The sequence below is a fragment of the Pseudonaja textilis genome, chromosome 18, assembly GCF_049901715.1.
Source record: "Pseudonaja textilis isolate UNSWEBS1 chromosome 18, rPseTex1.2, whole genome shotgun sequence".
In the NCBI taxonomy this organism is placed as follows: domain Eukaryota; kingdom Metazoa; phylum Chordata; class Lepidosauria; order Squamata; family Elapidae; genus Pseudonaja; species Pseudonaja textilis.
This window is the reverse complement of record NC_142007.1, coordinates 5,360,137-5,383,406: the sequence shown is the minus strand read 5'-3', so window position 1 is coordinate 5,383,406 and position 23,270 is coordinate 5,360,137. Positions and strand designations below refer to the sequence as shown.

Here is a 23,270-nt window from a genome sequence, read left to right as displayed (position 1 = left end):
AGAGCTTTTCCATTAAACTTTCCCCTAGCAGGAAACACACACGCTGCAAAGGGGCCTCCAAAGAGGCCCGGGTCGAAATCGTTTTTATTAAAAACGGCACCACCGGGCTGAATTGTCTTCGGCTGGAACGGAATTGGACCTCTTAGCCAACGCTGCAGCCGAAAGAGGGCTGGACTCCGTAGCCCATCTCGCGGATGCAAAGGAGATCCTGCCCAGCTGCAATTTCCCCCTTTCGTATCACCCCCCTCCCATCCCGGGGGTGGCTTTGCTGTCATTTCCCAACTACTGCCCCCAAATCTCATTACCTGAAGCTACAGATGGTATATTTGTAGCCCAGGGTTGAACTGTGGGGTTCTCATTGCTCTCCCAAGCTTGGAGACATCTCGTTACCAAACTAGCTAACGACATCAGGGCCAGCCTGCAAGAAAACCACTAAGTTCAGAAGGCCCAAAGGACTCCAGATTATCTGAACTGCTGCTATCCCCATCTCAAGAGATTTGTGCCTGCCTGTAGATGCACACACACAAAAACACCTCCTCCAACCTGAGGCCAGACTGCTCAAAAGTCTTTATTTCCTTCCTTGTATGTGTGTGCGTGTGTGATAAAGACAGAAATTAAAAAGGCCTGAAAGGCAAGGTTTACCTGTCAGCTTTTACAGACCAGCTTCATTCACCATCGGGGTCCAACGTTTCCCCTTTGAGGCCAGCAAGCTTGGGGGGAAGATGAACCTCAAGAGGTGCGTTTAAATTTCATTTTTAATCCTCATGCCTACACTGAGCTCCTGGAGGGGGGAAAAAACAAGCCCTCTTCTTCATTCCCACATATCCTTGGGACTTCCTCCTGCCATCTTTAAGACGGCACAGGAACTACACATTTCTACCCCAGAGCCAGGCTGCAAGGCAAGCAAAACATCTACCAAGGAACACACACACACACACACACACACACACACACACACACACAAAATCACAACGGGGTTTGAGGAAGGTGAGTCAGCAGCCAAGGCCCAAACTGTCAGAAATCCTGGACTGAATCTACAATCTCTTTTGCCAGCCTTGGGAATCCCAGCAGGCCGAAGGCCACTGGCTTGGAGCTTCCTAAACCAACCTGCTTTCCTGCCCAAAGGTCTTCGGAGACTCTTCCAGTCTTTGCCAACCAGCGAGAGGAACTGGGGAGTTCCCCCACCCCCTACCCCCACCTTAGAAGAAGGCTGAGCAAACTCCAAGAGGCTCATAGCCCGTTTGAGGGGGGGATTCGGACTCAAAAACCAAGGTGGTTTCTCTGTATTCAGTGTAGAGAAAAGGAAAGTCCTACACTTAGACAAGAAAAACCAAAAGGACACTTATAGACTGGGTGAAACCAGGCTCAATAGCAGTAACTGTGAGAGGAATCTTGGAGTCTTGGTGAACAACCAACTAAATAGGAGCCAGCAGTGTGTAGCAGCCGCCAAAAAAGCCAATGCAATCCTAAATTGCATTAACAGACGGATACAATTGAGATCAGGGGAGGTACTAATACCACTCTATAAAGCCTTAGTAAGACCACGCTTAGAGTTCTGCATCTAGTTTTGGTTACCACACTATAAAAAAGATGTTGAGACTCTAGAAAAAGTGCAGAGAAGAGCAACCAGGATGATGAGGGGACTGGAGGCTAAAACATACGATGAACGGTTGCAGGAACTGGGCCTGGCTAGTCTAGGGAAGAGAAGGACCAGGGGAGACAGGAGAGCAGCCTTCCAAGATTTGAGGGGCTGCCCCAGAGAGGAGAAAGGGGGTCAAGCTATTTTCCAAGACACCTGAAGGCCAGACAAGGAATAATGGATGGAAACTGATCAGGGAGAGATTCAACCTGGAAATAAGGAGAAACTTTCTAACAGTGAGAATAATCAACCCAGGAAACAAAAATTGCCCTCGGAAGTTGTGGGAGCTTCATCCCTGGAGGCTTTCAAGAAGAGACTGGACTGCCCTCTGTCAGAAATGGTGTAGGGTTTCCCACTTGGGCGGGGGGCTGGACTAAATGACCTATAAGGTCCCTTCCAATTCTGATTATCTGTTATCTGCCAGATGGGCTTTCCTTGTCTTTGAACAGTGAGCTGCCTTCTGTTACCCAGAATAGCTGACTACAATCTAAATAAAACACACACAGAGAGAAAGCTAGAAAGAGAGAGAGAGGCAAAGCCAAGCCTCTCCCAACTTTCCTGCCCAAATGTTATTTGCCACAGGAGATTGGATTAATTGCTATTTGCAAACTTGCATAGCGGGGCAGAACACAATTAATTAGTTGACAATTACAGCTTTGGAGGGGCCGTGCGATGTCCCTCGCCCCACCAAGCTTTGGAGGAAGCCAGCTCCTGACCAACCAACCAACCAACCAACCCCCACTCCCCCAAAAACGATGAGTCCGCTAGAAAAGGCGAGGAAGGCCTTCCTGCGGAGAGTTTATTATACACGCCATTTTTATCCCCCGACTGTCGAAATTCGGATTAACTCGGAGTGAATCGCAGGCCTCTGGGACTCAGAGCGACTGGGCCGCACGCAAATTGAATTTAAGCGGTCCACCCATCCATTCCTAGCAGTCTGGATAAACCTAACGCAGGGAACTCGACAGAAAGCCTGCTTCGGTCCTAGCCGTAAGTTTCTTGGAAAGGGTTACTAATTGTGGCAGAACAGCAAATATTTTTAAAAGCATGTAAATCTTTTTTAAGCTCAATTCATCAAAAGCACCTTTTTTTAATCCAGTTAAAAGGCTTTTTAATTGATGATCTTTTTAATTGATGATCTGTGCCGTTGCTACCAAAGGCTTCTTGTACCTTCCTGGGGGATTAAGTCCACTTTCGTGAAGTTGCTTCTGAGTAAAAAAAAAAAAAAAAAAAACCCTGCAAAGAGCAGCCTCCTCTCTGACCCAAACAGGCAGGCTCTACTCGCCAGTTTTGGGGGGTGGGGAAAATGAGAGAAAGGGACAAAGGAGAGCTGAGCGTTCGAATTTACCCAAACTCAGATTCCTTCCCAGGCCACCGATTTGCTTCTGTGCCAATAACAGGCGCACACACACACACACACACACACACACATGCAATTCCTTCCTCTTCCCAGTTCTGGCCCTTTGCTGGAATTTCAATGGGCGTGCTTGGCTTGGGAGAAGAATTGCACCAGCCAGATGCTTTGCCACTTTGCTTTCTTGCCAAAAGAAGGCGTTAGGCAATGTGTGTGTGTGTGTGTGTGTGTGTGTTTGCATGCACACAAAGGCCACGAAGGAAGCTCCCAGCCACACCTTAGAGGTGCAGGGCGATCCAGCTGGGGTTGAGGGCAGGGCACTTGTCAAGCATCTTGCTTGGCACAGGCTGCTCCTACACCCACGCCAGGCAAGGCGATGCGTTTTGTAACACCCTGGGAACCAAGAGAGGCTGTTGGGGCGCAAGGCATCGTCTCCAGAAGGAAACCCCCCCCCCCTGCCCTTGGCCAGGAAGGGGGCTTGGCTCACACCTTCAAGGAGTGAAAAGGGAAGTGGGGACGAAGCCCAAAGTTTGCCACCAAAGGTAAAAGAAATGAACTTGTGCATTGTTTCGTGTGGCACCTCTACAAAGGCAGGCGTGGTAGAACATTTCTAAATCTTTCTCGGAAAATTTCTAGGAACTTGGCTTCAGTCACCCCTTTCCTGCCTACCTACCTGGGTGTGAGGAGGGAACTACCCAAAGTCTACCACTCACCTGGCCTTTGCCGGAGACTCCTCCCTCGCGGTTCCTGCTCTGGATTTGGGGACCTGGAGAAATCTGTGGGGCCCAGACAAACAACTATTGCCACCCTCTGTAGCACCTGCCAAGGGGGTGGTGCGAACGGATCAGAATGCAGTTAGCTTTCAAATGAGACCTTTTTAAAAAACTGAATATCAGAAGGCAATTCTGACGTAGAAACACAATAAACTAATTGTGCCAATGCAACATTTGGTTGAGGGGAAAAAAAAAATTAAACCCAGAGGGGGGGGATTAGGCCCCCATTTGAAAATGGCCCAAACTGACTCAGAGCTAGCTGCTTTCTTCCGATGACAGAAAGTTAAAACTCGTGGAAACGACCTGGGGAAGCTGGCATCGGAGGGCACTGCGTTCGAATAATTTCAAAGTTTGATCTGCAGGTGGTTTGGGAGAAAAACAACCACAACCAAGGCTTGAGAAATTTCTGCGTAAAGACAAATCAATTGTCTCCTTGGGGGCAACTTGGAAAAAAAGCCAACTGAAATTAGCAAAAACTTCGGGAGCACTCAGCTGGACTGGAACGACTAAATCATCCCACCTTGAAAAATCTTTCTGCAGGATGCTATAAAGAGAGGGCAATCCTGAAAAGAGTCCAGGGTGATTTTACAGAAAATAATCCCTCTTTCTTGTATTAAACGAGCCATTTCATCAAACGTCTAAGGAGCTCTGTTCTCACCGTGAATTTTATGCCACGGAGACCCGGAAGCTGACTGTGTGTATGGCTCAGGAACGTCTTGCTTTGGGCGACTTTCCCTCAAGAAAATCCGGGCTGAGAAAAGACTGCACGGGCCACCCCCAAACTCAAGCAAAAGTTGGGGGCCCTTCCTGGCAACATATCCTATCCTATCCAATTCTTATTCCATTCCATTCCATTGCACTCTACTTTACTTCTATTCTACTCTGCTCTAATTCTACTCTATACTCTACTCCTACTCCTACTTCTAATTCTCTTCTCTTCTATTCAGACAGGGTGCCAGGTAGCAGATGGGCTAAGATCTGCCACCCAAGTGTGGAAAAACCAGGACCCCTCCCAGGGGTCCTGAAAGATTGTAAGCCTCCGTCCAGACTGACTTGATCTCCCTTGCCATTGCCATTGCCATTCCAATCCAATTCTATATTCTATTCTATACTCCATTGTATTCTATTCTCTTTCTTCTATTCTATTCCTAGTCTATTCTATATCAACACATCTGAAGGGCAGGTTTTCAAGGCCAGGCAAACTCCTCAAGTCCCAGCATGAAAGGCGGAAGAGGGGAAAGGACAGTTCTCCCTCTTCCTCTTTGGCGGGGGAGAAACGAAAGAAATTAAGCCACCCAAAGAAACAGGAGGATTTTGAGTCAACAGCCAGAGATCCCCCAAGAGGCCAGCCCCATCTTTTTGGGGATGACACAGGGCTCACCGTCTCCCCTTGCCCAAAATGCCACCTCTGAGCACCAGGAACAAATCTTCCCGGAATTCACGGTTAAAAAAATGGAAGAAACGGGGCAGGGCAACCACTCCAGCCTGTGAAGGGTGTTATGGGGTGCCACCCGGGCATGGAGAGGGGGAGGGAGGAGGCCTGGGCCGCACGACTGTCTCTTTGAGCCCCCATGAATTTAAATCCCTCCGCAGGACGCCCGCTCGGTCGGAGAGGAAGGACGGGAGGGTCGGTGCCCACGATGCCAGCAAAGCCTCTGAGCTTCTCGTGCCCAGAAGGAGAGCTGCGAAACGACCGAAATAAAGCCTTGCCGAGAAAATACGGGATAATCTCCTTTTCTAGAAGAGCCCTCGAGTGAGCGAGCGAGCTTCTGCCCCATTTCAAATATTTTTACCTTATTTGGGTGACAGATATTATTTTTCTAAGGAAAGGGAGAAAAAAAGAGCTGGACTTTCTCTTCCAGCCTGGCTACGGCCTCCTCCTTTCTCCTCCTCCGATTTCAAGGGGAAGGGAAGATTTCATTCAGGAGGGAAGGTCCCTGACCCTCCCTACCCCAGTTACGTATTAAAGGCAGCAGGCTGAAATCCAACTGATGCAGCCCTGAGGCCATGGCCGGACTGAAGTTTGCCATGGGCAGCTATCAAAGGTGCAGGGACACAGAGCACGTTTCTCCCTCCTTCCTCTCAGAGAACATCACACAGCCAAGCGGGGAGGCTCACCGTTTAAAACCAAAACAACCAAAACAACACAACGTTCAAAACCTGGCACAGCACCGCAGCCACACCTGGGGCTCGCAAACGTTACAACCTAAAGCCTGGCTGATGGACTTGTGTTTGTGGGTAGGTAAAACACACAAACACCCCATAAGAGTCAAGCAAGCGACACTTTGTAGAGCTGGCTTTGTTTCACAAAACCTCCCCCAACAAACTTGTGTGGTTTGGGCTTATAGCATAATTGTATCCACACGGTTTATCTGGGGCTTATCAACCATGGTTTATCGTTTCACCTCTCACGGCCTTAAAAGGCCGATTTTTGTCCCCCAAAAAGTAGACAGAGGGAATCCCAAGCAGGGATACAGAACTGCTGAGAGGCGAGTAACCAGCATTGGTCCTGGGGGCAAATTAAACTCAAGTTTAATCGATTCAAATGAGCCGGTCACTGTTTTTTCAGCCCCCAAACCTACCTCACAAGGTGGTTTGTTAGAGATAAAAAAAAAAAAAAACAGGAAAAGAGAGCGCTCAGCAAGTGGCTTTGAGCCCCTCAAGGAAGGGCAGCCTATAAGTCAACCGATGAAGATTTACAAGCCAAACGAACACCCCCCCAAATGCAAGAGTTTCTAGTTGGAAACAAAGCTGAGTGTTTTGTTATTATTATTATTATTATTTTGCCTGCAATGTAAACGGTTGCCTTTCCGGCTGACCACTTCCCCATCTGCGGTTTGACCTGACTTAAGAAAATGCTTCACTTTCCAGCGTGACATTCAAGGCTCTGCTTTAGGAAAGGGGAAATATTTTTATAAATAAAAATATCCCAATTGCACAGGTTTGTTTTCCAAGCCCAATAATTACGGCAGGGCCCCTTCCTAAATTTTTTTTATATATAAATATATATATATGTTTTACAATGAACGAAAGAAAACAGCCGACATGCAAGCAGCCAGAGCAAAGGCTGACTTTGGATTTAAAAATTTAAAAAATAATAATCCAAAATCAGAAACGAAGATGAGCAAAACATAGATGGCCTGGAGATTTTAATAATTCATCCAAAGGGCAGCCTGTGCCTTAAACTGGTCTTAAATTGGGGGAGGTGGAGAGATACAGGCCAATCTCTCACCCCCTCCAAAAAAAAAAGCCCCGTTCAGCTGGATCTTTTAATAAGCCACCAAGGGGGGAAAAAGCAACAACAACAGAGATTATCAAGTTCAACGATCTGAGTTTGCCCTCCACTTCCAAACTCTCCCTTTTTGCTCCTTCATTTTTCACCTGGACTGGACTGTTTCTTCTTCTTTTTTGGGGGTGACGCCTAATCTCTCCCTGCGCTTGAACCTGTTGTTTGTATCTGACAAGGATTCTCGGCTAAGCGGGGAGGTGAAGAAGAGAGGAGCGGGGGGGGGGAAACGTGCTTCCCGAGCCCTGTTCAAAAAAAAAAGAGAGAAAAAAGATTTGCCCTCTTTTAGCAAAATGTTTAACGTTCCTCGTGAACATGAGAGAGAGAGAGAGAGAGCAAGAGGGGGGAAATTGCCTGCCTTTTCATCCATTTAAGGAAGGAGAAATCACCACATTCAATAACAGGTCTAAATACAGTAGTGGGACAATCTCTTCTTTCTTGCCTTCTTTCTCTCTCTCTCTCTCTCTTGCACGTGTTCCCCCTCCAGTACCAGACTTGGGGCTGGCAGGGACAGGGGAATAACAGGCAGGGACACCCCTCTTTTCTCTCTCTCTCTCTTTCTCTCTCTCTCTCTCTCTCTCTCCGTGCAGGAGTAGTTCTGCAGAAGGAGGAGAGCACCTCACCTAGGCGGCCCCGTCCCGAGACCGAGCACAGTTTGCAAGAAGGGATTCATAAAATGATCCTGCCTTGCCCCAGCCAGCTATCTACAGGACTCGGAGATATCCAGAGCTTGGCCCGACAAGGCGGTTTCGGGGGAGAAAACCGTGGGGAACTAACTCCCCGGTGCTCGTATCTGCCGGAGGTCAAAGCAAGGCAGCTGCGAGATCAATGCTCCGGGATCAAACCGGCTGCAAGTATAATTCGAAGTGGGGGAAGGAAAATTAAAATAAATTTGGCCATTATTCTACCTGCCTTTGTGTGTGTGTGTGTGTGTGTGTGTGTGTGTGTGAGGGGTGTCTCTGTTTTTAAAGGATTTCCCCCCCTAAGTAATGATTGGACCTATTAAGTTGTGCCATCTCAGCAGAGGCTGGCTCCTAGTTGGTATTTTTTTTTGTGTGTGTTTTTTTTTTAAAAAATATGCTTCCCGCAATCTCCTAGCCAGAAATTTGCTTTTTGCAATTCAATCGGTTAGATGAGGAGCTGTGTGGTATAGGGCCTCCTTCCTTGTACATAGTTGCACAGGCAGGCAGGCAGGCACAGGCACAGGCACACGCACACACACAGACAGAGGGGATTTCATTTCCCCTTGCAGACATCTTCGTTGCTATGATAAATTTAAATAGAATCACCTTTGGGCTCCCCAACAGGTAAACTGGGTACTTTGCTTTTTAGAGAGTTAAAAAAGGGAATCCGCTTTACAGACAAATTTAAGAAGCCACCTGCAGCCTAAACCACAATTTAACAAACAGGTGAGTGAGTGGATGATGGCAGAGTTGACTTTGGTTCACCAACTAAGCAAGATTCTAAAATGGGCAAACTTACAATGACGGCTGGGTATGAAATGGGAACCAAGTCGCCACCTGGCAGACCAACACACATCAACCTGGTTAATTTAAAAGCCCCCACCCCCCCCTTTTTAATAGCAAAAAAAAAAAAAGCAAAAAATCCCAAATTCTTTGTCCCAGGTGAGAATAAGAGCTGTCTGTTCTCACAAGCTGACCCTTGGGGGGGGTGGGGGGGTGGAGGGAACCCTGATTTACGCCGCCTCGTTTTCTACGATCATCCAGAACCAGAAGAAAAGGAACCACAGAGTTAAAGGAGAAATAGCAAAAGAGAAGGTCTCTGTAAAGGAAGAGGGAGGAATTCCGGCTGTTGAGACTAAAATAATTGGTTTGCTTTCTGACGGATCCAACAGCGACACAATCCCACCTCCCCCAAGATCCCAAGTCCGTTTGCTCCTTTTCTCAAGTGAAAACAGTCAATAACTAAAGAAAGATAGAAAGAAAGAGGGAGGGAGGGAGGGAGAGAGAGAGAAGAAGGAAAAAAGAAAGAAGAAAAAAGAGAGAGGGAGGGAGGGAGAAGAAAAAAGCAAGGAAGAAAGGAGTGAGAGAGAGAGAAGAAAGGAGGGAGAGAGAGAAGAAAGGAGGGAAAGAGAGAAGAAAGAAAAAGAAAGCAAGAAAGAAAGGAGAAGACAGAAAAAAAGAAAAGAAGGAAAGAGAGGGAGGGAGGGAGGGAAGGAGAGAAGGAAGGAAGGAAGGAAATAAAAGAAAAGAAAAAAGAAAAGAGAAGAGAAGAAAAAGAAAGGAAGGCAGAGATAGACCAGCCACCACCGAGCGTGAAACAGTGTCAACTCATATTTATTACAATTATATACAGTCGTATTTTATACTGGAATCCTATACATGATCACACAGATGAGCATGTTTCGCTGGGCCCTCCTGCCGAGGGCGAAGAGCAATAAGAGGAGGCCCGCGATGTTTGTCACTGGTTTCGAGGGCTCTTTTAATGACGGGAACGGAAACCAACACCGCGGCGACACCTGAGGACACGACGCCAGAAAACTGGGGTTTCTCAAGCCCGCTTTCTTTCCTCCACCCAACCGGGCCAAAGATGGGAGGGTGGGAGGAGGAGGGGGAGGGTCTCACACACACGGGGACCCCTCCCCATCAACGAGGAAGATGGACCTAGCTCCACTGGGGGAACCGTGCCAAGCGGGGGTCTCCCTGGGCAAGAAGGGCATCCGTGGAGAGCGGCAGGCAGAGCTTCTGAGGGCGGAAAAAGCAAGAGGGGGAGAGAAAGGGGTGCAAGAAAGAGGGGGAAAGGGAGGGGAGGGTTGTCTTGCGCCTGAAATCCCCAAGCTGCCTCTCGGGCACCAGCAACCTTTCCGCAAGAGTCATCGGCAAAGCCAGGCAGAATGCAATAAATAAAGAGGGGGTTGAGGAAGACCAGAAGCCCCCGCCCCCGAGATGAAGGACAGGTGGGGGAATGAGGATCCCCACCCGCCAATGGAAATGTTTGTGCTTGCAGCTGGATGGGTGGGAGTCAGTTTGGGGACGGGGGGCGGATGGGCGGAGCGGCTGGGCCCACGGACGGAGGTCCGGTTGCCGAAGGAGAGCGAGAGGAGACCCGGACGGGAATGGGGGGGAAGCGGGGAGAGGCGGGAGGGAGAGGTAGGGCCCGTCACCTGCTTGGCGGGGTGAGATCGGGCGAACCACAGAAGTGAGGCAAGGGGACGATCGGAGCCTTGGCGAAGAAAGATCGAGATGGGGGGGAGAACGGTGGGAGCGCCCCGAGCTAGTCAATTTCGTTCTCGTTGCTGGCACCTTCGGGCCTCCGAAGCTTCTCCACCTGTTCGTTTATCTGCCCGTCGCCTCCTCGCCGATCCTCTGTCTGGACATCCTCCTCGTCCGGGCGATTGTCCTCTTCCTCCTCCTCCTCTTCCTCCTCTATACGGGCCTGCTCCTCCCGCTTCTCCTCTTCCCCTTGTACCTCCATCCGTACCTGGCCCGTCAGGTCGATCACGGGCTCCCCTTCTTCCGCGGGGCTCAAGAGGTGGCAACCCACCTTGGTCCCTTCGGGGCTGTGGCTCTCCTTGACGGGCGAAGGTGAGTTGGACTCGTTGCTGACCGGAGAGATATCACTGCTGGTGTTGTGGTTGTTGGTCACCGGGTTGGAAGGGGAAGTGGGCTTCACTGGCATTTGCCAGGAGAGGATTTTGGGGGCTGATGGCGAGGGAGGAAACTGTCTCCTGGAGGAGAAAGGGGAGGAAAAAGCTTATTTGTTTGAAGACAGAGAAGGAAAAAAAAATTTCTGGGAGGGACACTATTCAGTTACTCCAATCCAATTACTGCAATAGGAAGTCATCTCAGGGTCAACTACACACACACACACACATTTCTTTCTACAGCTTCCAGGGAAGGACGTCTTAAGGGCATTCAATCACATTCTAGAATCACATATGTACAAAACTGGAAAAACTGAAAAGTATGCCTACAGATGAAAAGGTATTAAAAACAACATTAGAATGTGCCGAAATGGACAGGTTAATGATGGAAATTAAGGATAAAGAAGAAACAGTATTATTTAACATGGGATCTACTGTACAAATGGTTAGAAAACAGATACAGAGATCAGTAACTCTATAATGGAAAAAGAATAACAAAATAGAAGTAAATACATATATAGAGATATAGATAAGTATATATGCTATAAGTAATATTACTAATGGATTGTATTTGACTACAGATTATTGTCAACTCATAAAACATTCCTGTGTCTGTTTTAGTAGTTGTCATTAAAAAAAAAGGGTGGGCTGGGGGAATCGGGAAGAGCAGTTGAAAGCGGAAGTACATTCCAACTCTCATCTTTAAAAGATTGTAACTCAAATACCGGAGCTTTTGCCTGCGAATATACTTAATTGCAGAATGTGATTGATGACACCCAGCCCGTGAAGGTGCTCAATGGGAGAACCTGATTGATGACACACCCAGGTGGGAGGCGGGAAACAGGGTCAGAGGGGACTGTAAATGACCTAGGCCAGAGTTGGCTTCATACAGGGCAGGGCCAGTATGTCGCCTCTAATGAATCCTTTGAAGTTTTTTTGAAGTTTGGCTCGAGAATCATGATTTAATTAGGGCGATTGCTGGAATCCTGACAATTATAGTCTATCGAGTGACTAGAGGTGAAGACTATATGGTATAACTATGAGAACAACGGTTGTTTAATTATGATGTAAAATAGTATGTATATTCAAAAGGAATTACATTGTATAATTATGAGAAAAATGGTAACAAATCAGGGTGTATAAAATTATGTCTATTTAAATGGGATTTGATACAACAGCACACTGGCATTTGCAGAAATGGAAACGTGAATGTAATAAACAAAAATATTTTTTTTTAAAAAAAAATGCAATATTGGAAAGCCCGCCACTGTATTAGTGTAACTCTTCTCTTGCAGTGAGTGGGCTCACGTTACAAGACAGGATTCGTCTCAGGGCATCCAGCCTTTTTTTTCTAACTGACCTTGGAGCGGTTCCATTCCTCAAGCAGGAATATTTATTTTTCCTGCTCCGGGATTCCCTGGAATTTCTGGGCATCACCCCAAAACTGTCCCCATGTCAGAATACTCTCCCCCCTCCCCCCATGCTTGACCCCTGAACCCCTCCTGATCCCCCCTCTGGGACTCCCCGTCCTCTGCCTGCGAAGAAGCAACGGCCACCACCACCCCCCATCCTTCATCGGTGTCGTCAATGCTATCAGAAATTCAATTTAGAGACTTTTTTTCTCGCATCCCGTGACACGGGCTCCTGGCATGGCAGCGAGGGAGGGCCGGGAGCCCTCTGTTTATTTATTTTAAGAAAATATATTTTCCAAGAGCACTTATCTCCCCGGCTGCATTAGCACAACAGCGCACATCCCCCGGTCCCACTAACAATAAATGAATTTCTCCTTAATGACAAGATGTCCTCCCGCGGACACACAGATACAGCACGGCTGCCCTTGTGCTAGCTCGCCTTGACGCTTCCAGCAAGGACTGAATATTGAAATGGGGGAGGGGGGGGGATTTTGTGGTGGGAAGGGAGAGGGGGGGGGGCTTGTCTCAGGGGCCCCTCTCTTCTCCCCACAGCTCATCAGCGCCACCTTCCCCTCTGAGGGAGTCGGTGTGATAGAAGAATTTGGCAAATAACAAAGGAGCCCTTTTCTGCTCTCCCCAAATACTACGGTGTCCCGAACGCCTTGGAGGTGCTACTTTCATTTTCAGCCTTTTAAGAAACCGCACTGCAGTTTTTCAGAGTGTCAGGTGGTCCTTGCACAGCAAAATGCACCTCGGATGTGGAAAAAAAATAATAATAATTGAGACAAGCCACAAGTGAAGCACCTCCATAGTTGGACATGAGTCCTGGTCCTCCACGGCTCCCATTGTCAGCCTGGGATTCACTCTTCAGCATGATAGGAGCAAATCTCATTCATTACTTTAATTAGAGGGAAACTATGAGTGGAGGGGTCCCTGAGGATCATCTACTCTAGCCTAAACTCCCAGTTGATTAAATCGAGCGCTGTAACATTCGCTGGTTCCGCTGGCCTCCTTGTTCCTTGTAGGGCTACTGGTGTCTATGGGTCGCTCACATTGCTTAAATTCCTTTGCAAGGTGGCTGTCCCCACGTCTTGGGGCACAGAGTTCCGTGGGCAAATTCTGTGCCCTGGACAGGAGCCCTTGCTCGCGTCAAACTAGAAGGTTCCTTCGGTGAAAAATCAACCTTATTCAGTTCTCCTGACAGCTAGAAGAATTTAATCAGGGGAACAGCCTGCCTCCAGAAGCTGTAGATGCTCCAGCACTGGAGGTTTTTAAGCAGAGATTGGATAACCATCTGTCTGAAAGGGTATATAGTTTCCAGCCCGAGAAGGGGGTTGGACTAGAAGACCTCCAAGGACCCTTCCAATGCTGTTATTCTATTCTATTCTATTCTATTCTATTCTATTCTATTCTATTCTAATCTATTCTATTCTATTCTATTCTATTCTATTCTATTCTTCAGTCCTCTTTCTCTTCTGTTCTGTTCTGTTCCGTTCCGTTCCGTTCCGCTCCATTCCATTCCTATTATAAGGCAACTACTTTTGTACATCTGTGTTGTGACCTGCATCTAATTTGTTTTAAAGCTGTTCCATTTCCAAAGGACAGACCATTTTAATTTCACCTCCTGGGGATTCTAGGAGGACCCCCAAAGCTGAATATATATCTAAAATAACCGGATGCATAAATGACCCCGAGAGCCTCTCGTAAACTGCGTAAAGCCGCTGAATCGGTAGCCCCCCCAAACCCGAATGGTGGATGACAGGCCAGCCCCATTGGCTGCTGCGAAGAGATTGTGTGGAAGGATTCAGAGGAGAGAAACAGGCAGACGGTCGAAGGGAACCTCTGAGTTGTGTTTTCAAAGGTTGAAGCCAGAGGAATCTGTATTTTGTTTTAGCTAGGTCGAGATGTGGCTCTATTACCTGGTCCTCATTTTCGTAGGCAACAAAATTTCATTTTAATGTATGCTGATTTAGTGTACATTCAAAGTGACAATAGCAGTTATTCTAAAAAGGTCCTTTTATTTCCTACCTGTTCAGGAGAAGCCCTTTTAACGAGTAGATCTCCGACTTCAGCTCACTGATACTCTGAGATTCCAAAATCCAGTTGGTCGATGTAGTGGCCTAAGAGGCAAAACAGTGGCTGGAGTCAAAACTCAGGCGTTGCATAATTCGACGTACCTCTGGACCTCTGATCTATCCATCAACCACACCAGCTCATTAGAATCTCAAGGTCCAGAACAGTTTAAGTAATGACCACTAAGATGATTAAGGACCTGGAGGCAAAAACGTATGAAGAACAGTTGCAGGATTTGGGTTTGGCTAGTCTAAAGGAAAGAAGAATTAGGGACGACGTGGTAGCAATCTTAGTAGTATTTGAGAAGTTGCACCAGAGGGCAGGACAGGAAATAATAGATGGAAACTAATCCAGGAGAGAAGCAACCTAGAATTAAAGAAATTTCCTGCTAGTTACAACAATTTAACCAGTGGAACCGCTTGCTTCCAGAAATCGTGGGTGCTCCACCACTGGATGTTTTTTCAGAAGAGTTTAGGCAAAGGCCGTCAAATTTGGCACGTTTAAGACTTGTGGACTTCAACTCCCAGAATTCCTGAGCTGACATGACTGGAGGAGGAATTCTGGGGGTTGAAGTCCACAAGTCCTAAAGCTGCCAAGTTTGAAGACCCCCCTAGTATCGGGTCTCCTGCTTCAGCAGGGGGACTAGAGGACCTCCAAGGTCCCTTCCACGTTAGGGTTTGCGGCAGAAATTCAAGTCCAGAAAACACACAGGTGACGGATTCAGCAGGATCATGAACCGGGGGCAGGCCTGAATTAGCAGGAGGTGCCATGGGAGGCAGGGCGCACCCGCCTGAAAAAAAAAAAAGCACCGCTCTGTAGGCCAAATGGAATTGGGATTTCCAAGCAGGGCTTCCACTTTGCGGGTTGCCGCTTGTACGGTTTAAACAGCTGGGCTCCAAGGTCTGGCGTTGACACAGCTGGCAAAGCAGGCCCAGATGTGGTTCCCCAGGGAATGCCAGATCTCCCCCACTCCGAGCCACCGTTTTGGCTCTCCCGGCGCTTTGAAAGCCTACGAAAGTACACGAAGGGGAGAGAGAGCGCTTTCCAACCGGCTGGGCTGCCAAGGCGCATCTGCTGCCAGATGCAGAGGATTTCAGAAAGAAAGCCTGAACATCTGGGCCTTTTTAAAGACAGCCTCTTTTAAACATAACAGGGAAACCAACCCAGCAGACGCAGACACACACACACACACACACACACACACACACACTGAGTGGAAAATGCATGTCTGGAGCCTGGCCTTCACCCCTTCTCCTTCACCTCCCCGCTTTAAAAACAAAAAACAAAACTGGGTGTAGATTTCTTTTAATTGCTTCAAGCCTCTCTCTCTCTCTCTCTTTTTAATGCTTACAACCTGCCGCTAATAAGCGGATAGAAAAACTTAACATTGCAGCTGAGAAAACTCTTATTTTCCCCCGTTTGTTTTTGACTCTGCAGTTGATGAGTTCAGCCAAGTCTCTTCCTCGATTTCTCTCTCTCTCTCTCTCTGTAGAAAGTTTTTGATCGGTGCTGCTATATTAAGATGTGTGTGTTTGTGTATTTAAAAAAATAACACCGGGGAGGGGGCAAGTCTTTTGAACTTTTCCCCATCCTTGAAGCCCCCCTGCCTTTTCCTTAAAGCATGACATGTGCTCTTAATAGTAATACTTCAGACCCAAATCCTGTTTCCTGCCTGGCTGCAGGCCACCCAAGACAGCTAAAAGAGGGCACGAAATGAAACACGAATGGGGTGGTGGTGGTTTCCTGGCCTGGGGTGTACCCCACCGCCTGGTGTACCCCCTCCGCCCCACGGACCGTCTCCTAAACGATGGAGGTAAGGCAGGGGGTCAGCAACCTGCTGTCAGGATCCCAGCAGTTCTCCCCATTTAAATCATGAGTCTCTAACCAAACTTCCAAAACTTTAAAGAAGATTTATTAGAAGTAAACATGTCCGGCACTGCCTTGGTGTAGCCGACTCTGAGGCGCATAATTCATTGTCACCCTTGACCCAGAATTTCCCCCACCCCTGGTGTATCCTCATTCATATTCTCCAATGGGAGACCGCCATAGCCCAAAGTCAACAATCATGTTCTCCAGTTAGAATGTTCCCCGACAGAAACTTCGGTCACCTAGTTACTATCTTTGAAAACATTTATGGAATGCAGTTTCAGGTGGCAAGCTGTCGCGCTGCTCTTTCAAACCCCTTTTCCCCCTCCCTCCCTTTCTGATGGCAACTCTAAAAGACCATAGAAATATTTTATGACTCGACACCTGTGGCTCTGGAGCCGCATGTGGCTCTTTCATCCCTCTGCTAGGGCTCCCTGTCACCGGTCGGCTCCACAATTCATTGGGCTTTTCAGTTAGGACAGGTAGAGGAAAAAGGACGCCGCGCTAGGAGGAGACTCTATGGTTGGGGGGAACTGCCATAGAGTCTGGTCAGCTCCAGATTCCAGAAGGTCCTCTGGTTAGGACCTTTGTGGTTCTGGGAGTGTTTAAGGTTGCCGACTCCTGAGGTAAGGGGACCACTTAAGTCACTTTTTGGCCGTTTCTCCATTAAAACCCATTCACCGATCCCTTGAGATTTTTTTTTCAGTCGGCGCTGGCAGTGAGCTAGACTGCTCTTGAACATGGAGGCTCCGTTCAGCCTTTCTGGTACAGGGCTGTCAATGGAGAATTCATTGGGGGGGAGGGGGCTTTTCCAGACATCTGATTGGGATTTGGGAGTGGGGGGAGAGGAAAGGCTCACAAAACTTTAGGTAACTTGCTGGAAAGATTGTACGGGCGTCGAAAAGCGAGATACCTTGGAGGTAGCCAGTTCTTGGGTTAACTCCTGGATTTTCTGCTGCTGTTGAACGAGCAGCTCCTGGACGGAGGCTAAAGTGGTCTGGAGCTGAGTCACTGCATAAGGAAAGAGGGAAAGGATGATTAAATCAGGAGAGGCACAAAAGGAAAAAAGAACAAGAGAGTCTCCTCGAACGCAGAGCGGCAGATCTCCGCATTTCTCGCCCGGTCTGATTTATTTCCCAGCTTCCACTTCCTCTAACTGCTTATAATTTATCTGAGCTCAGGGTAACCTACCTGCGCTGTATCGTCCCTACTTTATCTCCCCTTTGTAAAGGTGTCTATAGCTCACAGGGTATCCGTCTGAAACCTCTCCCTTCTAATTAGGACCGCCTGTGATTTGCACGGCTTCTCTGAATGGGTGCAGCGTCAGGGTAATTTATCTGCCTCCAGGGCAGGGAAGGAAAAACACTCTCGCTGGCTGCCCAGGGAGGAAGCTGGGGCCAAAACCCAGCAGAATCCGGGCCTCACTGGAGGGCGGAGATCCCCTGAAGACACAGCAGGATCTGTCTTCCTCACCCCCCAGAAAGGCCAAGGAGATCTTTCCAGAGGTTTGCTAGTTTCTTTCCGTCCTTCCTTCCTCCCTCTTTCCATGCCTTCCTTGCCCTTCCTTGTGTCCATCATGGCTGCATCTCTCCTATCCAAGTTTCATGAGCTGGCAATGGGACAACTGATCCTTCCTTCCTTCCTTCCTTCCTTCCTTCCTTCCTCCCTCCCTCCCTCCCTCCCTCCCTTATATCCGTCATGGCTGCATCTACATCCTATCCAAGCTTCATGAGCTGACAGTGGGACATTTGACCTTTCCTTTTCTTTCCTTTCCTTTCCTTTCCTTTCCTTTCCTTTCCTTTCCTTTCCTTACCTTCCCTTCCCTTCCCTTCCCTTCCCTTCCCTCCTTCCTTCCATCTGTCATGGCTACATCTTTCCTATCAAAATTTCATGAGCTGGCAATGGGACAACTGATCCTTCCTTCCTTCCTTCCTTCCTTCCTTCCTTCCTTCCTTCCTTCCTTCCTTCCTTCCTTCCTTCCTTCCTTCCTTCCTTCCTTCCTCCCTCCCTCCCTCCATTCCTTCCTTCCTTATGTCCGTCATGGCTGCATCTACATCCTATCCAAGCTTCAAGAGCTGACACAGTGGGACATTTGACCTTCCCTTCCCTCCCCTCCCCGATGGAAGACATGAACTATGTTTCTATCACCTGTTCAACTCTGCCTCTCTCCTCCAATCTCTCAGGTGCTCTTCCACCCCCTCCTCAGGTGGCTTCCCAGGCTGGCTGGGGAATTCTGGGAGTTGAAGTCTACCCATCACCAAGCTGCCCAGGTTGATGCTGCAGTGGGGGGGGGCCTCCAGTGCTGTGCGTTACAACGCAACGCCATCGGGGGAAGCGCGTGTCCAATTCTGCCAAGTTGGACCAAGGACGATCCCCAACATTGGGGCGAAAACTCTCATTTGGAGAAAAAGGGAGCTTTGTGGGTAAGAGGGGAGGATCTGGTTCAAAACTGTAATTCGGGAGTTCCGGTCCAATAACGAGGCTTGGAAGAGAAAACACTCCAGCAGGATGACAGAAGCAGCTAATCTAGGACCATCTCATGGGGCAGGGATAATAAACAGTGTCCTATAGAATCAATAACAGAGAAAGCTGAAGGGGTCAGGTGAAGCCTCATAATTGCAGACATTCCTGACCCTCGCTGAATTCTTGGAAGGAAAAATGTGACTTGAGAAGAGGGGGAAAAAGGTGCCGTTTTCATTATATCAATACATCTATATGAGCGTGTCTCTCTGTGTGTGCGTGTGCGTGTGTGTCTCTGTGTGTGTGTGAGAGAGAGAGAGAGAGAGAGAGAGAGAAACCAAAACACCCGACCCCAAAGAAAATACTCCAAGAAGCAGAAATTAAAAATGAACTTTAGAGCCCCTTCGAAAGGCTGTCATTTTATTCCCCTTATTAATATTCTGAGGTTGGGAGCCTTTCGGTAAAAACATAATTAATTGAGGCTGCGCCGACAGTAAACAAGCAATTTCAAATTAAACCGAAATGACGGCGGCTTCATTTGCAAATGTGAACAGATTTCTCAGAGCAGATAAATGAAGTCGCCACATAAAGTGAGGAGGGGTGTGTGTGTGGGGGGGTGGGGAGAAAGGTTGGGAAGAAAGGAAGGAAGGAAGGAAGGCAGGCAAGGGAGGTGGCGGGGGGGGGCGGGGGGGCAGACGCCGGGAGAGGGGCTGTGAGGGGCAGGAGCTGATGGGATCATTAATCTCTTACCTGTCTGCGTCACGCTGCCACTCATTTCGGAGATGCTTGACTCGATCCGCTGCAACTGTTTCCTGTCTTCCTTGCCTCCCACGATCAGGGGAAGGAAATATTTCTGCAGAGAAGGGGGGTGGGGGGGGGGAGAGAGACGAGGGTGGGTGGGTGCAAACAGGAGTCCTTTCAAAGTTCAGACCGGGCTAACCAAATCCCTAAATCGATGGGAGGAGGAGGAGGAGGAGGCAGGCAGGTTGCCTAAGTATATTACACCCCACGCGTTTTGTCCGGCTTCACCCCGGTGGGCAGAGGGGTAGAAGCATCAGCGCTAGCACTTAAGACCTGGCGGCCCTCTCTAAGCGGTTGACGGTGTCAGCCTTTTTGCCCCCGGCAGTCTGAGTCCCCATTTTACCTACCCCGGAAGGATGGAAGGCCGAGTCAACCTTGAGCTGGTCAGGATCGAACTGCTGGCAAGTGGGCAGAGTTAGCCTGCAATACTGCATTCTAACCACTGGGAGGGAGGGAAGGAAGGAGTGGGAAGAGGAAGGAAGGAAGGAATGGGAAAAGGAAGGAAGGAAGGAAGGAGTGGGAAAAGGAAGGAAGGAATGGGAAAAGGAAGGAAGGAATGGGAAAAGGAAGGAAGGAAGGAAGGAAGGAGTGGGAAGAGGAAGGAAGGAAGGAATGGGAAGAGGAAGGAAGGAAGGAAGGAAGGAGGGAGGGAGGGAGGGAGGGAGGGAGGAAGGAAGGAAGGAAGGAAGGAAGGAAGGAAGGAAGGAGTGGGAAAAGGAAGGAAGGAAGGAAGGAGTGGAAAGAGGAAGGAAGGAAGGAATGGGAAGAGGAAGGAAGGAATGGGAAAAGGAAGGAAGGAAGGAAGGAAGGAATGGGAAAAGGAAGGAAGGAAAAGGAAGGAAGGAAGGAAGGAAGGAAGGGGAAAAGGAAGGAAGGAAAATAGTAATACACTTACAAGACTTATATACCACTTCCCAGTGCTTCGCAGCTCTCTCTAAGCGGTTTACAGAGTCAGCCTTTTGCCCCTTAACAACCCAGGTCCTCATTTTACCGACCTCAGAAAGCTGATGTGACTGAAGCCACAATTAAGCACGCTGATTTGTGACACCTCGGTCATGGTGCCAAATCCCAGTTGGCTTTGAACTCAAGGTAACACATCCCATACTGGTTTTTTTTTCCCTCCATTCATGTTTTATTGGCTGAGTTCAAGCACCAACATATAAAAGCCACCGCAAAGTTCCTTAACTGAGGTTTTTTGTATGATATTTATGCGAAGATACACCGTTTTGAGTAACAGACAATTAAATCCTGACTTCAGAAGGCTCCCAGATTTTTTTTTTCCTCTGCTTTTATTTCTCCTCTTGTGCCAACTGCAACAAGCCAAAATGCCGCAGTGGGTTAGTTTCTCAACAACGCCAAATCTATGGCAAGTTGCTCTGAAATAAACACTAGGCTAATTTTAAAGGCAGCCAGGGGAGGGTATGTTCTTCATAAGGGTCTCTGCCCCACTGGGAATTTCAGCTCAGCTGTGCCAGCATTCACCCCCTCGCCCCTCACCAATAACGCCTGGATAATTTAGTTCAGAAAGCGAGCGGTTTAGTTCTTCATTCTAGAGCTATCCTCATTTTATAAAGGACATTAAAAAGTACAGATGTACAAAGAGTGTTTTAAAGGTAATTCTTCAAGAGACTTTACTATGTTAAAACAAAAACAAAAAACGCACACCAAATGGAAGTGCCCAAGGCTAGGAAATACGTTCTCCACTTTTAATAATACAGCTATTTGGTCTCTGCTTGTGTGTATGAATTTGCATAGCCCTTAACACTTCATGAATGGAAATGGGGAGGGAGGGGGGGGGGAATTCCTTTTACTCCACCACACGGGCACTGCAAAAGAGGGCATTGATTTGGCGGCGTGTGTTCCCGAGAGCGTGCAACATGCAAACAGGTACCAGGTCACCCAAAACTGAAAGCGATAACGCTGCCAAAGGAGAGGATTTGACTTGTGGAATAGCGTCTTATATCTTCGGCTGATCAATACAGAGGCGTATTTGGGAAGGTCTGCCAGTACGCTCCATAGAAACAGGAAAGAACCAGGTCCACATTTCCCCGAAAATAAGACCCTGTCTTATATATATATATATATATTTTTGGGCCACCAAAAAAGGCACCAGGTCTTATTTTCGGGGGATGTCATCCATTGACTAAACTCACTTGCGTGTGTCGCCCCCGGCCTCCATTTGCTGTCAGAGGCCTTCAGGAACTACTACTTCTGTGACCAGTAAGGCTTCCCTGGAGGCCTCTGGAGCCGATAACAGCTCTGGATCGACCCTGAGCTTTGTTCTCAGCTACAGAGGCCTTCAGGAAAGACTTGCTGGCTGCAGAAGAAATGGGCTGGCAAGGCAGGTGTCGGGGTGTGTGAGGCCTGGCTACAACTGCCCGAAGGTAAGTAGTAAGGCAGCTCCACCCCACCCGAGCCTAATTTTTACCCGTCCACTTTGAAGTGGGTGGGATCTTAATTAGGGCTTATTTTGGAGGGGTAGGGCTTATATTGGGCGCACGTGTAAAAAAATCAAGTTAGGGCTTACTTTCAGGGTAGGTCGTATTTCTGGGGAAATAAGGTACTCGGCTCCTGGCCCAGCCCTTCAATTACGACAAGAAGGAAAGACTTCCATCTTTACAGGAGAGGACGACAGGGGAGCGAGGATGGCAATGACTGCGAACGTGTCTCGCGAAGAGGCCCGTCATTTGGCGCCGCTTAGTCAGGAGGGTGGAACGAAAAACCCACTCGGAGGAGCTGGGGTGAAGGTTCGCTTTTGCACCACCCTGTGGAAATCAGAACCGCTTACCTTGTAAAGCTGGTGGAAACCGATTGCAATGCCAGTCATAATAATTGCTAGGGCACCATAATCTCTCCATCTGGAGCTCGGGGGACCTGAGGAGGAAAAGCAGGCAAACAAAGAAAGAAAGAAATATATCAGAGGCGGGGAAAGTGTCTTCAGAAAGGGGCCTAGGTATCTTCCTCGACCCCTTAAATGTTTAAATCTTCCCCTTAAGGAGGGATAGAAATATCTTAAGATTATCATCAGGAAAGCTGGAGACCCGAGGAGGGGGAAAAAAAACAGGGATGTGTCAACTTACAACCTAATTAATTTAGGAATTAATTTTCGCACGGAGGACGGTCGCAGCATCTCCATGGTCGCGCAATCAAAATCCGGGGGCTTGGCGTGTATTTACAGCGGTTGCGCTGTCCCGGGATCATGGGATCACCAGGAGGAGACCTTCCCGGCTGGCTTTGGGACGAGCAAAACCCAGGATGGAGGAATGGGGAAGATTCCCCTTCATGATGGCGTGGTTCACTTAACCAAGGGCAGGGATCCGCTCAACCACGGTGGGGGGGTGAAAGAGGCTATAAAACAGGGCAAAACTCACTTAGCAAACGCTGAACAACTGGAATTTGGAACTCCCTTATAGTTGGAAGCAGGAGTGGGCTTCCAAAATTTTAGCAATGGGTTCTCGGCCTGGTTGCTGGGTGGGTGGGGCCTAGTCAACCTCCTGCATCACAGGGGGGCGGGGGGGGGCTTCCCTCGAGCCTCTGGGGGGGCAAAAACAGCCTTCCTGGGCTCCGGCGGCTCTCTGGAAGACAGAACCTGTTTCCTGCCTTCCCAAACTTCTGCGAGGCCCGGTTTTTACCCTCCCCGAGCCTCCACGCGCACCCTACACTTACCTCCCTCCCAAACGGGCCCCAAGGGGACTCCTGGGAGGGGAGGGGTGGGCGGGGCCCAGCCAGGAGTGGGGTTTGGGGGTTCTCTGAACTGCGCAGAATCTTAGCTGGGGGCTGTACTGAACCCCTTGCAAACCCCCAGCAGCCCCACCCACCCCGGTTGTCAGTCGAGGGTTACCTGTCTTCCCATCCCTGTCTTTGGTTGCTAACATCTACCTCAATCCGGGTCAAGCGAAGGGTGGGTGTGTGTGACTCCTGACCGTCACAGAAGTTTGATATCTCTACGCAGGCGATAATTTAGGGATTCGAATTGCAGCAAAGATTGCTCCCCCACTCCAC

At 48.6% G+C, this 23,270-nt stretch overlaps 1 protein-coding gene across 1 annotated transcript in view; it reads right to left on the bottom strand.

The window, feature by feature from the left end:
* Window positions 1–9,333: 9,333 nt before the first annotated feature.
* Window positions 9,334–23,270, bottom strand: part of PEX14 (peroxisomal biogenesis factor 14) — an 88,602-nt gene continuing 74,665 nt past the window's right edge. Inside the window, exons 5-9 of the mRNA XM_026715802.2 lie at window positions 22,057–22,142; window positions 19,218–19,320; window positions 16,921–17,018; window positions 14,097–14,188; window positions 9,334–10,740 (exon numbers count right to left, since the gene is read on the bottom strand). Of these exons, the coding sequence (XP_026571587.2) occupies window positions 10,287–10,740; window positions 14,097–14,188; window positions 16,921–17,018; window positions 19,218–19,320; window positions 22,057–22,142 (833 nt within the window). The 3' untranslated portion in view covers window positions 9,334–10,286. The remainder of the gene's footprint in view (window positions 10,741–14,096; window positions 14,189–16,920; window positions 17,019–19,217; window positions 19,321–22,056; window positions 22,143–23,270) is intronic.